Source organism: Orbicella franksi, chromosome 11 (assembly GCF_964199315.1).
Source record: "Orbicella franksi chromosome 11, jaOrbFran1.1, whole genome shotgun sequence".
Taxonomy (NCBI): domain Eukaryota; kingdom Metazoa; phylum Cnidaria; class Anthozoa; order Scleractinia; family Merulinidae; genus Orbicella; species Orbicella franksi.
Genome location: NC_138155.1, coordinates 25,959,046 through 25,974,214, shown reverse-complemented (window position 1 = coordinate 25,974,214; position 15,169 = coordinate 25,959,046). Strand labels below are relative to the sequence as shown.

General features: G+C 38.3%; 1 protein-coding gene across 4 annotated transcripts; it reads left to right on the top strand.

Moving 5' to 3' along the window:
* The first annotated feature begins 48 nt into the window (after window positions 1–48).
* Window positions 49–12,701, top strand: LOC145503078 (A-type voltage-gated potassium channel KCND3-like). 4 transcript variants are annotated; one of them, XM_081482505.1, is made up of 3 exons: window positions 49–208; window positions 8,761–9,899; window positions 11,416–12,701. In XM_081482505.1, the coding sequence occupies exons 2-3, from the start codon at window positions 8,848–8,850 to the stop codon at window positions 11,546–11,548; spliced, it is 1,185 nt and encodes a 394-aa protein (XP_081338631.1). In that variant the 5' UTR covers window positions 49–208; window positions 8,761–8,847; the 3' UTR covers window positions 11,549–12,701. The 4 variants fall into 4 exon arrangements, with proteins under 4 accessions (XP_081338631.1, XP_081338630.1, XP_081338632.1 ...); XM_081482504.1 differs by lacking the exon at window positions 49–208 and adding an exon at window positions 1,952–2,289; XM_081482506.1 differs by lacking the exon at window positions 49–208 and adding an exon at window positions 6,558–7,090.
* The last annotated feature ends 2,468 nt before the right edge of the window (window positions 12,702–15,169 follow it).

The window sequence follows — 15,169 nt, the reverse complement described above, 5'->3', positions numbered from 1 at the left end:
GTGTTGAATGAACCTTGTACTGACACAGTAGCCAATGGGAGCGCTTGTTTTGAGGTAAAATATGCAGAAAAGCTCAAGTCATTCGGCTTAATCTGTTTGCTTTCAATAAGGCTTTCAACTCAGTTCTCTCTGCCAGTGTGAAGCGGAAGTCGACCATAACTCTTCTGAAATTGTTCAGAAAAACTCCGTGACAAATCTGTTTTCTGAGGTAAGAGATAGTTTGTATCGCCAAAGAGACAACCGATCTGGAGAGATCTTTTATGTTGTAGTTCAGCACTTGCACAGCATTGTCTGCCACAGCTAGTCTAATTACAGAGACATAACACCGTACCGACAGGTCACCAAGGAGAGATCTCATTTACAAATTTGTAATTTTATTTTTTACGTTCACGAAAACTCTGAACAACATTTTTACGATTTTATTTAAGCCAGGACCTTTCGGGACTTACGAATTAACTCGCAATTTGTAGTTTTCACTTAAGAAAAAAATAATTCTTCCCTTGTAGCCATAAAAGTTAATCTCGTTAGCGAAAGTCAAGTACTCGATTTTAAATTTTAATTTTCCTTTTTTTAATGAAAGACTTCAGTGGCACATAAAATAGCTGTCGCTGGCGCGTCGTAACAAAATACAATACAGCCCTATGAAAGAATACGAATACGTATTTATACATTTTTTTTTTTTGACGCGCGACGAGAAATACAAATAAACAATACTACAGCGAATTAAATACAGAGCAGGTCTTGCCATACACAATTGTCTCTGAAAATGGAACTAAGATTCTAAATGGCAGTGAAATTCTTTACTTGCACATTTCAAAATAACGCCAGGAAATCGTTAAGATTTAGTCATTCTGTAATTTCATAATGTAAAAATTTGCATCTGTCACTAGAAGTCGTGACATTCGCCCTTTTAGCTGCGCTGTTAAGATGGGTATTAAAACTAATTAAGAAAGGAAATATCAGGTAAACAACGTGAAACGTCATATTTTAGACTTATTTCATGATCATATCAACTTCGTTTGGTTAACTTAAGGAAAACTAAGAAGGTCTAATAAATCATGGTATTAAAACCTTATGCAGCCATGTATGTATTGACTACGAGGATAATTAATGGTCTTCTCGGAACCAAAACAGTTTATAAAAGGGGCATATCGAGGGCAGAAACGTTCAATCAAGTAATGAGTTTCTAACGTCATAATTTCTGTGTGGTGTTTTCCACATCCATAATTGCATATGATGAGCCAATATCGAGCCATTGTGCGTTGCTGTTGTCCAGAATAAACAAATGTGTTGCTTGTTGGTCTGAAATCCAATTAAAATCGCCTTCTACGTGGCTAATGCGTGAATTAGGAGGAAAAATCAACAGTTGGCGCATGCAGAAATAGCTTTGAGAAATAAATAAGCTGCCAAAAAATTATATAATTAGTATTTTGCACAAATCGTTACTGCGCCAAATTTATGTGAATTTTGAAATTTGCTTATAGCAAACAAGTCGTTAAGTGAATGTTAATGATTAAGCACGATATTGTTAAGTAAAGATGCTCCCCCACGTTTTAAATATATTTGTCTCCATTTACGTCTTCTTTATATGTTTATCAACATCACGAGTAACCATTCACTTATTTTGTTTACATAAAGTAATTTCTATACAATGAGGCAAAAAGGCAGCTTTTGGTTTAGAGTTAAAACCCAGTACTTCAACCTGTTTTTGCATTTGACTTCTCGAGTTCATTTTCATGTACAGATAAATAAATTCACAGTAGAAAGTTTACTTAATCATTGACACTGTTGGAGTTGCGGTTTCCTGTTGCTTTATTCTGTAGACGTTATTGTGTTTCCTGTGCATCCGACAAGGATGGAAAATAAGGCAAATTATTATGCATGTTTTTCATCAGCTTGAACATTCTAAAAGCATTGATTGTTTCCATAGATATGGAAATTCAAAGTAAAAATTTGAACCTGCGTTTAGGCGACAGGCTTGAAAAAAAAAAGCTACACTGTTTCGAATTCAATCTACTGCGACCGTATTTCAAGGTCACTGATGTCCTTTGCTGTCGCACAACTGAACGGCTGTGTGTTGCATTTTTGTATCACTGTGCTGCAAAAAAAACGCTCCGCTCCACTTATCACAAACAAAAGAGTTCCTTATTTGATGCAAATAGAGCCACAGAAACAAGAACCGGCGATATTGGCAAGCTGTCTCTCGAGTTGTAAATTGAAAGCAGTAGAACTGAAGACTCGCGCAAACGGCAGCCGGCAGGGCAAGCGATACGAGTCTGACAAAATCAGGTATTTTTATTACAACTACATGCTGTAGTTTTTGAACAGATAATTTGGATATATTACAACATTTCCTCGCCACATGAGGGTAAACCGAAATGTGTTTATGACGTCCATTTAGACTAAATTGCTCAGTTCTAGTGTTTACTGTACTTGTACCAAGAAGCTAATTTAACTTGCACATTCTCATTTACTTTTTTACTGCAAAGCACGCAGCATCGAACTAGATGTTCTTTTTGATCCCGAAACAGTCTTGACTGAACATTGGTAATGGCTTTTAGGATCACAGAAATATATTCCACATTGTGATCGAAGGAGCAGATCAAAGTGTCCAAAAATTACTGGCATAGTTTGGCTTCAAAACAACAACACGCTTAAACATGAATCGACATATTATAACTAATTTCGCTCTTTCTCTCAGCAATTCTGCCAGTTTTAAGCCTTCCTGATACACAAAATCCATAACTAATTTACCTAGAAGCAGTATTGAAAGTTAAGGAAAGTGAAAAAGGAAATAGCTTTGTGACCTTCGAGACGAGAAAGTAAAATCATCTGTAGAACCGAATAATGAATATCATATCTTTCTTCTTTACACGTTGTTATTGTTCATATTTAATCCAGAACTCATCGATTCAGTAGACGAAACTAACAAAGTTATCAAATTTGCACTGAGCTGATATTTTTTGGTGCTGCATAAATTATTCTTAGTATTATTTTATCATCGAAATCAGGAACGGAGATTACCAACGGTTGCTGGCATTATAAGGTAAAAAATGCGAGCAGTTTTATTTTATCTGTTCGTATGTAATAATCGTAATTCAGAAAATGTGGCAGTTGCCGATTATGTCTGATGCTTATTTAAAAGCGGACGAATCAAAACAAAATTAGAAAAAAGCCCAGTTGAAGGAGAAAACTGTAAATTTAAAGTTCATTAGGAGTTCAATAACAGGTGGAGGTATTGTGTATTTGACTCAAATTAAAAAATGTAGAGTCTTGGATTTGTTCGATTCGTTGCAATCGACAGTCTGTCAGCATTAACAATGCAATGAATGAGAGATAAACTCGATTGGTTTGGGTTTGATTGGCAGCTCATTAAAAGCTTTAATTTAAAGTCTTATATGAAGCTTAATTTGTGAATGCTCTCATTCCTGCTGATTTATAAAGCGGTTTTCATTTGACTGTAGTAAAGCTAGTAATGACCCGTGCTAATCACCAGAGAAACAAGTAGTCTGGTGAACCAATCAAATTAAGCTCGAAACAAATACATGTAGCTGCGCGGAGCGCGAGAAAACGTGTGCGAGCGAAGCGCGGGAAAACGTGTGTGAGGGAGGTGTGATTGGTGTTGCACGTCACTTTCGACACTCGTGTCAAAACTGCATGTTTTTTACCTGTCTAAAATTTCTATTGTACAAGATCAAAAGATAATATTTTTAGGACAAAACTTTGTTGGAGTCACCAAACCGAATAATAAATAGTAAAGAAACACAACAGGAAAATAAGGAACAGAAGGAAAGGCGGGCCCTCATGCATCTGCATCAAATGTGTCGAGAAAGCGCTTTAAACGCTTTAAGTGCGGAAGAATTCCTTACATAACGGGAAGCCATATTTTACTTGTATGCACGACAATTCTGTTCCTTCCATGACAAGTCTACCAGGATAATTGGTCAAGACGGTACTTGTTTTAGGCAAAAAAGGGGAGGACTTCACAGTTTAATTTCATTTAGTCCTCCGTCGAACAGTACTATCGGCAAGTCCAGAATATGTAAATACAGATCGTTCTAGAAAAACGCGTTTTCTGATAATCATCATTGGGGGCATATGATGTTGTCATGATATAAAACTAAGAAATGATAATTTTAATTGTTTTGGCCATGACTCGTTCAAAAACATTTTATGAAAACAACGAAGAGTACTGAAAATTAATGAGGAGAAATCAATTAGACAGCGAACTAATATACTAAAATGGATCATTTCACTCAGGAAATAAAGATAAATTCTTTTTGTAAATGATCCTTCAGGATAGATTAATTTAATTCATGAAGTTTCCTTTTAAATCACCGGTCGCAAGATGCATATTATTTGTGAAATAACCGAACATTTTGGTACTGGATTATAGATATTACAAATTATTAGTTATTCTTAAGATGCTGTTTGCGTTACAAATAAAACCTGGGTGAAAAATAGACCTCACTTCCTGAGTATGTGAGCTTATATTTAACTCAAACGTATGTCTCACTGATCGGCAATTCAAACGAAAATATTAATTGAAAACCAATTTTATTTTCAAGGTTGAAACGTAGACTCAATAAGGTGCCGAAATGTATGCAAACTTGGCGTAAATAATGAACTTGCAGCTGTTGAGTTCAGCATATTGTAGGAGTCATTTCTTGTTGTTAAGAGCCTTTGTACGTCAATATATTTCCTTGGTGAAACGTTAAAGGCACCTTTAACTCCTCTCTCTAGCAAGTTACTCCTTACATGCCCTAGAAAGGTCAGTCGCTTTTGCTATCTTTCCCAAGAGTACGTGACGAACATTTTAATTTATCCTTGCAACTTCTTCGTCATGGTCAAGGGGACAGGTGATCAGAGACAAAGGCAAGTTGTTCACTGAGAGATTGTTTTGGTGTATTAGCGAATTCTCAACACTATACAATTGGCAATCGTAAAGGGAATTCACTTTTAGAAACTGGAACTCGAATGTTCCCTTGATTGTTCAAAAATACTTGGGTCGCCTTGCCACAGTCTGATCAACTTTCCGATCTACAAAGCACTTTTCTTTGCCAAAAATTCAAATATAACTCGATGAAGGAATATTTGTGCCTAAGATAGCTCAGTCCTCGTTTCTTGTATGTTCCCCTAAGAGAAATAATTCGAATTCTACACACCTTATTCGATGCCAAGACAGAAAACATTGCGGGTTTTTCACTAGTTTCGTGGTATTTCGAGAAATTAGTAAAATGTCCGCAAGTATTATCTCCAAAAAACATCGAATAGATTTCTCGATATCTCAGCTCCAAAATGAAGAATAAATGTACAGAATGAGAACAGTACTGTTACGGTCTCACATTTGCTTCTTCTCTTGGCCAGTACATGCATCTTCACATGGCGTAATAGTAAAATAATAATTCTATAACTACTTTTTATTTTTTTATTTTTTGTGAATTTTCTGCTACATTAAGACAAATACAAGTCAGATATTCCCGAATAATTGAAGACTTTCCAACCGAGATATGATCGTGATGAATACCTGTCACGGGAAAATAATTATAATGATCATTGACCTCAAATTACAGGTTGAATTCTCATGTGTATTTGGCTCTAACGAATAAACATTTATCAACCCTTCCTTTGATAAAAACATATTCGGTGTCCTGAATAACGCGACAAGACCCCTTAGTGAAATTAACTTAACACGGTGGGGAAGCCTCGATAGGTGACGGTTAAAAAGAAAGCCTTTTGACTGAAAATGATTAAATTAGCTATTTTACGGTTGATGTAAATAAGAAAAGTCGGCGAAGTTTTGAACTTATTTTTCGAATGTGACAACGTAAATTTAAGTTCTGAGATAGTTAATCGTAAAATCACATTAAGAACTTTACGTGCGTTTTAAACAATTAGGGAAAAATTATTTAGGACGAAACTGAATAACATAGCGAAGTTAACCATCAAGTCCTATATGTTCGGTGGTTAATTTCTTAAGAACAATTACCGCGCCAAGTGATAGTTGTACGAGGAGACAATAATACGCTGCTAAATATGAGGTAATCGATATTTAGGAATCTCCTATCTTAATGTAACTCTCTTCCGTCGACGGCTGACGATAGAATTTACCCTTGTAAGAATGGTAAGGGAAACAGTTCTAATTTAAAGATGCTGAATCCAAAAGAACAAGTACGGTTGTTTGCTGATGTTTAAATCAAGAAGGTGGAGACACATCGACAACAGTCAACTTGTAACTCTACTAAAATTGCGCTCTAGACGTAAGGCGAGTGAGGTGAGCCATAATGTGCCGGTTTGCTATATCTCGAGGCTTGAAGACCGGTATCTGTTGAACTGTAACAAGGAGACAAATAGGATCCATGTTCACGTCCTCTACCGTTTGACAATTTTGATATCATTCCTGATTGCAGAAAGAGAACAAAAATTCAGTGACAGTTAGGACAGTCTGAGATCTAGAAATTCACCTAATTTCTGCAGCTGTATAACTTGAATGGTTCCAAGCGCTGTCCATAACGAATATTAAATTTTCGAAAAAAAAAAAAGAAAAAAAAGCGAGATGGTCCAATTCAGTGGATGTATTTTTTCGTTAAAACTGATTTTGTTGAAAACGCTTAAACGGTGCCTCTCGACAGGCCTATGGTTTCTCTGTGTTTAATTTAACTGAAAATTTATGTAAAATGACATTAAAGTTTTTAATGTATCCTAATTTAGACTACAATTTTCGTTAACTAACTAATCGGCCGAATAATACCGCTTTGGAAGTGCTTTTATCATGTATGCAAACTTTATTGGATCTCCACAGGGGGGCTATTCAAGAACAATTAAGACACCTCTTATTCCGACCTCTCTCTGTGTAAACGTTTTTGCTTATTTTAACCAATTGTCTACAGCTTGTTCAGCGGTTTTCTTCGGAAACGCCAACGCTTTTCAAAATATTGATTTGTGAATCAACTTCCGCTTTCCAAAATTAAACTTCTGTAAACTTTAGCGCTGGGTGATCGCTTTACAAGTGGAATCCATATGCTTGGAATAGTCTTTGACCAACGATCGTAAAACTACATTTGAAGATTTGTCGTTCGAAGCTTTAACGGTAAGAACATAATTTAGTTAAGACATCAGGCCCCAGTTGTTCAAACCGTGGTTAACGCTATCCACTAGATACATCACCATTCAGCGGATAGCTTGGCTTATTTTGTGAACACTTATCCATTGGATAGTAATTTATCCGGTGGAGAGCGTTATCTAACCTTTGAACAATTGGATCCAGCTTTAAGCTGGAGTAACGTTACAGAAATGTGGCCGGCTAAAGTTAATGAGGTTTGTACGTGACACACTTTGGGCTTTTTGCAAAGAACAGTTTTAACAATTCGGTGAAAACCTTTCCATCTGGCAAACAATTTTGCTGCTTCATTGCTATATCACTCACACTTTCAACTGACTGATGAATTAACAATATGAAAATTAATTCGGTAAGGAGAGATAGCTTAATAAAATAGCTTCGGTTTGGCAAAGGCATCTCGGCTAACGAGGCCGTTTATCACTTGATGTAACTCATATTAAATTAGCTAGATTGAAGAAAAGAGGAAAAGGCCGAGCAGACTTTACAACGTTAAGGCCTCAGGGAAGTGATAGGAAGATAGCTAACGGAAGCGCTAAGATAAAAGCACTTTGCTGCTAATTAGTCTTTGAGGGAGATTAAAAGAACAGGTGAAAGCAGGTAGAAATTAAGCTCAGTTCCCACGAAGTATAAAATGAATAGAAGGAAAATTTCCCTTTGTTATCTCCGTGCAAATAAAATTATGTTTAAAACATAATCAGACCATACATTAAGATGTCGCAAAATTTTTGAATAGCAAAGATACATCAGTGGCCAAGGAAATAAAAGTAAGCACATGTCGTGTTAGAATGTTAGCCTCGCTTTCAGATTATGTTGAACACAGGATATCAAAAAGTACATGTTGGCACGTGTATCAGAAGAGAGTGACAAGTTTAGACGTGTGGACAGTTTGACACTTATGGTCAGTAATGTTATACGAATAAATAGAAAAAGGCAGGTTGTGTTTGTCTGTTAACTGGAGAAAAACTTGAATATTTAAACGGACTGACGTAAAAGGAACAAGTTAGAAAACGTGTTGAATTGTGCGTCAAAACCTGGCTCACGTACCTATCATAAGCGAAAAATATTTTAACACTGAGTCATCGGCAACACGATATCTATTACAGAACCGTTATCCAGACCGTCCCGGTAGGTTTTTGGTAGTTTATAATAGTTCTGATAATTGATGATCATTTTTGCTTTCGCCTCGACGCTATTTTCTCGCCAAGGGTAAACGTCTGGTACACTTAAGTGAATTATTTACCGTTCTCTTCGTTTTACTGTTCGCAGAGGGATAGATTACAAAAGAGGCAAAAAACATTGATGTCAGGAACATTAAAGAATAGAATATTTTGGGTAGTTTATAAGAATTGTGATACTTAATGACCATTTTGTTTTCGCTTTGATGTTATGGCCATTTCTTCGCCAAAGGCACACTTGTGTAATACTGAATTATTTACAGTCTCGTTTTTGTTCACTATTCACACAGGAACAGCTTGAAAAAACAAAGGAACAAAAGCGAATAAGAATATATCTGATAATTTAGAATAATTGTGATGTTTGATAGTCATTTTTGTTTTCGCCTTGCCATTTTTTTCGCCAAGGGCAACAAACGTGTAATATACTGAATTATTTACCGTTGTCTTTTTTTTTGCTCTTCGCAGAAGAACGTCTTAAAAACACGTCGATTTGAGGAATATTAACCAATAGGAAATTAAAGCCAACAGGAAAGTTGACAGACGGCTTGGTGAATGACACTGCAGTCTAAGAATAGAAACGGCAAACTAAGAACCGAGAGGATCGACAAACGTGTCACAATAAATGTCAGCGGACGGCGGTTCTGCACCTGGGACAGCACGCTGAAGAAATATCCAAACACGTTGTTAGGCAGCGAAGCCATCAAGCTCTACTTCGACGATGACAAGAAAGAGTACTTCCTTGATAGAGATCCACACATGTTTAGATACATTCTCAATTTCTATCGTGACGGAAAACTGCACTATTCCTACGAGGATTGCCTGGGTGCTTTTCACGAAGAGCTGCGTTTTTATGGAATTGATATGGATAACTTGAACGATTGCTGCTGGGAAGAATGCTACAACCTGTCGAAAAAACTTGGCCCCAAAAGTGAAAAACAGCCAAACTGCGCATGTGCTGAACCGCATAGAAATAAATCATTTCTTCGTAAATGGTTTTGGAATCTTCTTGAAAATACCGAAACGAACCGCTTAGGAAAATGCGTCCAGAGCTTCATCGCAGTTCTCATATATCTTAGTGTTGTCTGTACCATTATTGAGACGGAGCGCTGCTGCAAGGATAAAACGTGCGAGGAGAAATACCCTCAAGTATTTTTCGTCATTGATGCTTTCTGCATGAGCGTTTTCACAGCTGAGTATATTCTTAGATTTTACGCGGCTGACCAACGTTGGAAATTTATCATTAACAAGATGAACATTGTGGATTTACTGGCCGTTGCGCCTTTTTATGTCATTCTTTTATTCAAACATTTCTCGCCCGATTCTTCGACCGCCGTGGAGAACGCCAGCGGTTTGATGGTCCTACGCATGCTCAGAGTGTTCCGGATTTTTAAGCTTTCGCGCCATTCCAAGCACATGCGGCAGATGGGAAGGGCTTTGAAGCGCGCTGTTGTCGATCTGGGGTTTTTGTTCTTCGCGTTTTTATTGATGAACATGGTGTTTTCAAGCGTGTTGTATTACATCGAACAAATGCAGGCGGAGGAGACAAAATTCAAAAGTATTCCGGACAGCATGTGGTATACGATCATCACCATGATGACTGTAGGGTAAGTCAGTATGAGCCAAGATTAAAATTTAAATTCTCCCTGCAGGTTGCCATCCGATCTCGTTGGGTGATTTAGGAGAATTCCGTTGTTCATCAAGGCAGTGTGAAGAGTCGATCATTACCCTTATTCTCAACACCTGTTTCCTCGATATTGTAGCCATTTTGTGACGTTATCAGGAGGAAAAAAGCTGAGGAGATACGTGTATCATTCGAAAATGCTAAACAAAAGGTCACCCCCACCAAATGCAATCGTCATAACTCCCCCCCCCCCCGACCAAAACGAATCACGTTCCCTCTTTGACTAAGTTGATTTCAAACTCTAGGCTACGAGCAGTCAGTTTTTGTTCCTAAAATCCTCCGCTCTTCCGGAAAAGTTAACAGCATGCAATAGCCTAGTTTCGAATTGTTTTTACGTGAAAGCCTGGTAACTATTTTAGAGCATCAAGACGAGGCTCAGGGGAATAACTCATCAAGATGGCGGACAATGAAAGTTCTTCGTTCGTAAGTATGAAAGTCCCAGAGCTACAGAACTTCCTAAAGGCGGGAGACATTCAAATAGCTGTGGATGGAAAGAAAAGGAAAAGGGCTGAACTGCTGGAGCTTTGCAAAAATGCAGCCGAAATGAAGGTGCCAAAAGTTGATGAAGAAATAGAGCTACAGGAAGACTTGATCAAATCGAAGATCACCCCGACAGGAGGAAAATTACTTCCCCATCCACTTTCGCTTCAGTTTTGGACCCATAACTTTACTAATATTCCAGACTTCAGGTTTCGCCCCGTTTACTACCTTTTTTATTCCACACAAGGTCTTGACGATGTCTTTGGTGTCGAAATGCTGAGAACTTATGTGTAGCTTCGCGATAGACTGAAACTCCTACTCCTTGTCAGCTTGCCGGCTTAAAGGTGCTCCATTGCTTTCGAAGCTTTTTCACGCTCGGAAAAGCAAAAAAGTTGAGGTCTGGTTGCTTTTTGGAATTGTTTTTGCACACGGAAATGGTACAATACCTGATTTTCACCTGTTTTGCTTTCAAAATAAGCGCCTTTGTCTTGTCCTTATTCCCCTGAGCCTCGTATTGATACTCTAAAATAGTTACCAGGCTTTCACGTACGAACAAGTCGAAATTAGGTTATTGAGACCGCTTACAGTTGATCTAAACTTTAACCATTTTTTCACCCTGCGTGGGTGTCTCGACTTATGATCAGCGCAAATTGAAATCTCATCCTGATGAATTTACAGGAAATGTCACGGTTTACGCATCTTAAAAGGTTAAAATATTTCAAGTTTGTCGTTTGCAATCCATTCGTCCTTGTTAAGCATCCTTGTTTCTGTATGGTTTGTTATTATCTCTTTGGTGTTTTTCTAATTTAGTAAACTACTATTTTCAGGTTTCTCTTAATGTAAAAGTTACTTTGTACGTGGCCAAAATAACTCAAAATACCGTGACTAGGCTTCTTTAACACCTGTCGTAATGTGTAATAATGGACGTTGTAGACTAGGTTTTGAACTTGTTTTTCCAGGTATGGTGACATGATTCCTATCACGACTCTGGGCAAGATTCTAGGCTCCCTGTGCTGTCTCTCTGGAATAATTATGCTTGCCCTTCCTATACCGATTATACAGGAGGGAAACTTGGAAATCAGGGAATCTTAAGTGTAAACAACAACGACAACAACGACAACAACAACAATAACAACAATAGCAACAGCAGCAGCAAGGAAAACAAGCTAGTGCCCAGTCGATGATATGTAGAAGACGAATTTATACCAATAGGCCATTTTACTGTTGTGTGCTTAGTTACCTGACCTATGAATGTAAGCGAGGCTGGAGGTGACCTTGCTTTGATACAGACCTCACTGCTTTTCTCATTCAAATGCAAACTAGTCAGCATAAGAACAACTTGATTTACACAACAAAAGCAGTGAGGTCTGTATCAAAACAAGGTCACCTACAGCCTCGCTACCATTCAAAGGCTAGGTCACTGAACAGACAACTGTAAAATGGTCTATTATACAGGAGGGAAGCTTCGAAATCAGAAAATCTTAACTGTAAACACCAACCACAACAGCAACAACAGCAGCAAGTAAAACAAGCCAGTTTCCACTCAGTGATATGCAGAAGACGCCTTTTGAAATGAGCACGTTGTTACGACACCTGGCTGTCATCGATTACCCTAGACCAGAGAGCGTCATCGGTAATAAATTAGTATCGGGCGCTTTATATTCAACCAAAAATTCAGGACCGTTCAAACCGTGGCCCAATACTATGGAAATTTTCTTGGAAAGTTTCAGGAAAACCTGAAAATTGTTGAATTTCTGAAATGTGAACTATTGAACCGAGAAATTTGGGCAGGAAAATTGAATGGAACAAAATTTTCTGGGAAATTAGGATCTGTGTTTCGAGGTTGACCTCTACCCCTGAAATTCGGGAAAATGCTGTTCAATTCGAACTGGCAATTCTCAAAAATTCAAAGCAATTTTTTACTCGAATGAAAGCGCCCCCCGCCTCACTACATCTGGACGACAAGGAACATCATGAAGCGTTTTGTAATGGACTACAAAAATTCGTTATCCAAATTGTATTCACTTGATTCTGGAGAACTCAACAGAACACAGATTGACCAGGCTCTAAAAAATCTCGACTTGATTACCTGTGAGTCTAATGTGTAAGATATCGTTTCATATAAAGACCTTATTTCTAGGAAAATATAATATTTTGATGCCAGTCATGTCTTACGTTCCCGTCCTATTGCGGGAAGACCGACATGCATTATAGTTGCAGAGTGTAACAATATATTTTATTTTAAAATTCATTGTGATTAAATTCAAATTTGCAACGATTTGCTGTCATGTAGTTTTTTTAGAAGGGTGTCAACGTATAAACAGCTGCCAAATGCAGACGTCCATAAAAAAGTGAAGACCATTTTACATTTTAAGCTGTTGAACTGGCCAATCGGCGAAGAGAATGGATGAAATGGATTAAGAAAACGGAAAACAGTAAAAAGATTTAGATTTGTAAATTTCAATTGATATACATTGTTTTAAACCACGAAAACTGTTTAATTTCTCCCTTTGACTGTGCTGGATACCAAGGCATCAGTTGAGGAACTCGACACACGTATATAAATGAAAAATCAACACTGACATCGTCAATCTGAGACTGTGCGACGTTTAATCTGAATGCATGATGCGAGTAGCCGCGTAGACATACATTATCAGGCCGATGGGACATTCGGATCTGAATGGGTTATCCAAAAGGAAATGTAGCTGGGAAAGGCAGCAGTGAAAGATCAGTGAAAGATCGACTTTCATATCATATCAGTGTCGTTACATTCACCGCGCGGGTTAACCAAAACCCGACATGAATGAGGATAGCAAGCCATTGATATTTCCTTCAAGTGTGAACGACGACACTCAAGAAAAGAAGGAAAATATTTCACAATGGTGGGATCGTTTCAAAAAGTGGGCATTTCTCATTTTAGCAGTTGTCGTTGGTCTTTTCGATGTAGTAGCGGATTGGCAGAATTTTATAAAATACGTTTCCAAGCCCGAAGATTTGAAGGAGTTTGTAACAACTGTGGCCGTGTTTTATTTTCTCTTTTGTTGCTTTATTGGAGCGGGCATTTATTGCTGGGACGTATGGTTGGCGTGGCGTGAATTCAAAGGTTATTTTGACGAAGAGGTTCTGAATCGTGATTTGAAATTACGAGATCGCGTTTACAAAGAGAAAATGTATCTTTCTCTTGTGACGATACTGCTCGAAGATTTCCCATGTTTCCTGTTGAATTTCTTCATCGTTTACTGCGATTCTCCTGAAGATGTTGATGAGCAATTGTTTCACCTTGCCTCTTGGCAGACATTGTCTCTCATATCCTCTCTTGTGAGTGTTGTGTTTTCGTTCGGAAGATTGGTATGGCTAAATTATAAGTACGGTAAGATTTTCGGTTGCGCACCGAAAGGTGACGTACTTTCAAGCTGCTGCGTGTGGACTAACTCGCTATTCGCGTATTTAGCACTGGCAGCCATGTTGTATTTCTTCTTTGGGCGGTATGTTCCAGAGTTAGTGTCCTTCTCTGTCCGTCAAGCTAAGCTACCACAAGGGCCGAGAAACGTCAACATTGTACCTGTTACGAAGGCAATAACATTTGAAATCCACGATGTCTATCATTTTAACGATAGAAAAGAGTTTAGAACACGCAAGGTAAACAAGACTCTGTTTCATGGCGTTTTCTCGAGCACTCTAAAAACAACACAAAGTGAAGGAATCTGGTTAAGACAGGATAAAAGATGTTCTGATATCTTCTATCACGTAAAACCAGAGATAATAATGAACCACGTATGGAATCCTGAGAAAGGCAAATTTGATAATTCGACGACAGAGTTTTATTGGCAATGGAAGGACAAAAACTGCTCGGCTGTTAAAGATAACAGTGGCACAGTTGTTATGACATCTTGTCTACCACTATGGTTTGAGATCGAGCCGGTCTGGTGTAATTTTACTTACAGAATTGTTTACGATCAAAAGAAGTTTGTTACGTTTTATAATGTGGCAAACATGACCGAGAAAACTTGTACACCAGTGCGTGAAGACTGGATCACTGCTGTTATAAAAGATAACGGCACTGACGCGAAGCGATGGAGCTACTGTGAAAAGGCGGCAAGAAAATGGAAGCCTGTTTGGCAACGAGACATTGTAGTCTGCTAGTCCCGATTGTAAATTGACAATGACTTCATGATAAATCGATCCAAAGCCGTATCAAGTGATATGCTTATTTGCTCATCCATATTATGCGTATCAAGTTCAGTCGAACCTCTCCACAACGGCCACCTTGGGGACAAAGGAAAGTAGCCGTTGTAGAGATGAGGCGTTATGGGGAGGTAGGGGTGTAATATGACCTCTGCTTTTTTTCCGCGGGATGCAGCATTTTATTTATTTAGTTTTTTTTAAACCAAACTGTAACTACATATAAATACGTCAAAAGTCTGCATACGAACCAAGTGGCCCATCAGGCCGGCCCTTTTGTCCTGTTTCTGAAGCAAGAAGCGACTAGGAGTATTTCTACTCCCCCCTCGATGGGTTGCTGGTCCATCCCAGGGTTACCGCAAGCATTAAATTTGCGGTTCTCATTTATACACCTGGGTGGAGAGACACTGTGAGAGTATAGAACACAACAGAATATCCTCGGGCAGGACTCGAACCCGGACCGTTCGATTCGGAGGCAAGCGCACTAACCGTGCGGCCACCGCGCCCCCACAACAAATCTATAAATACGTA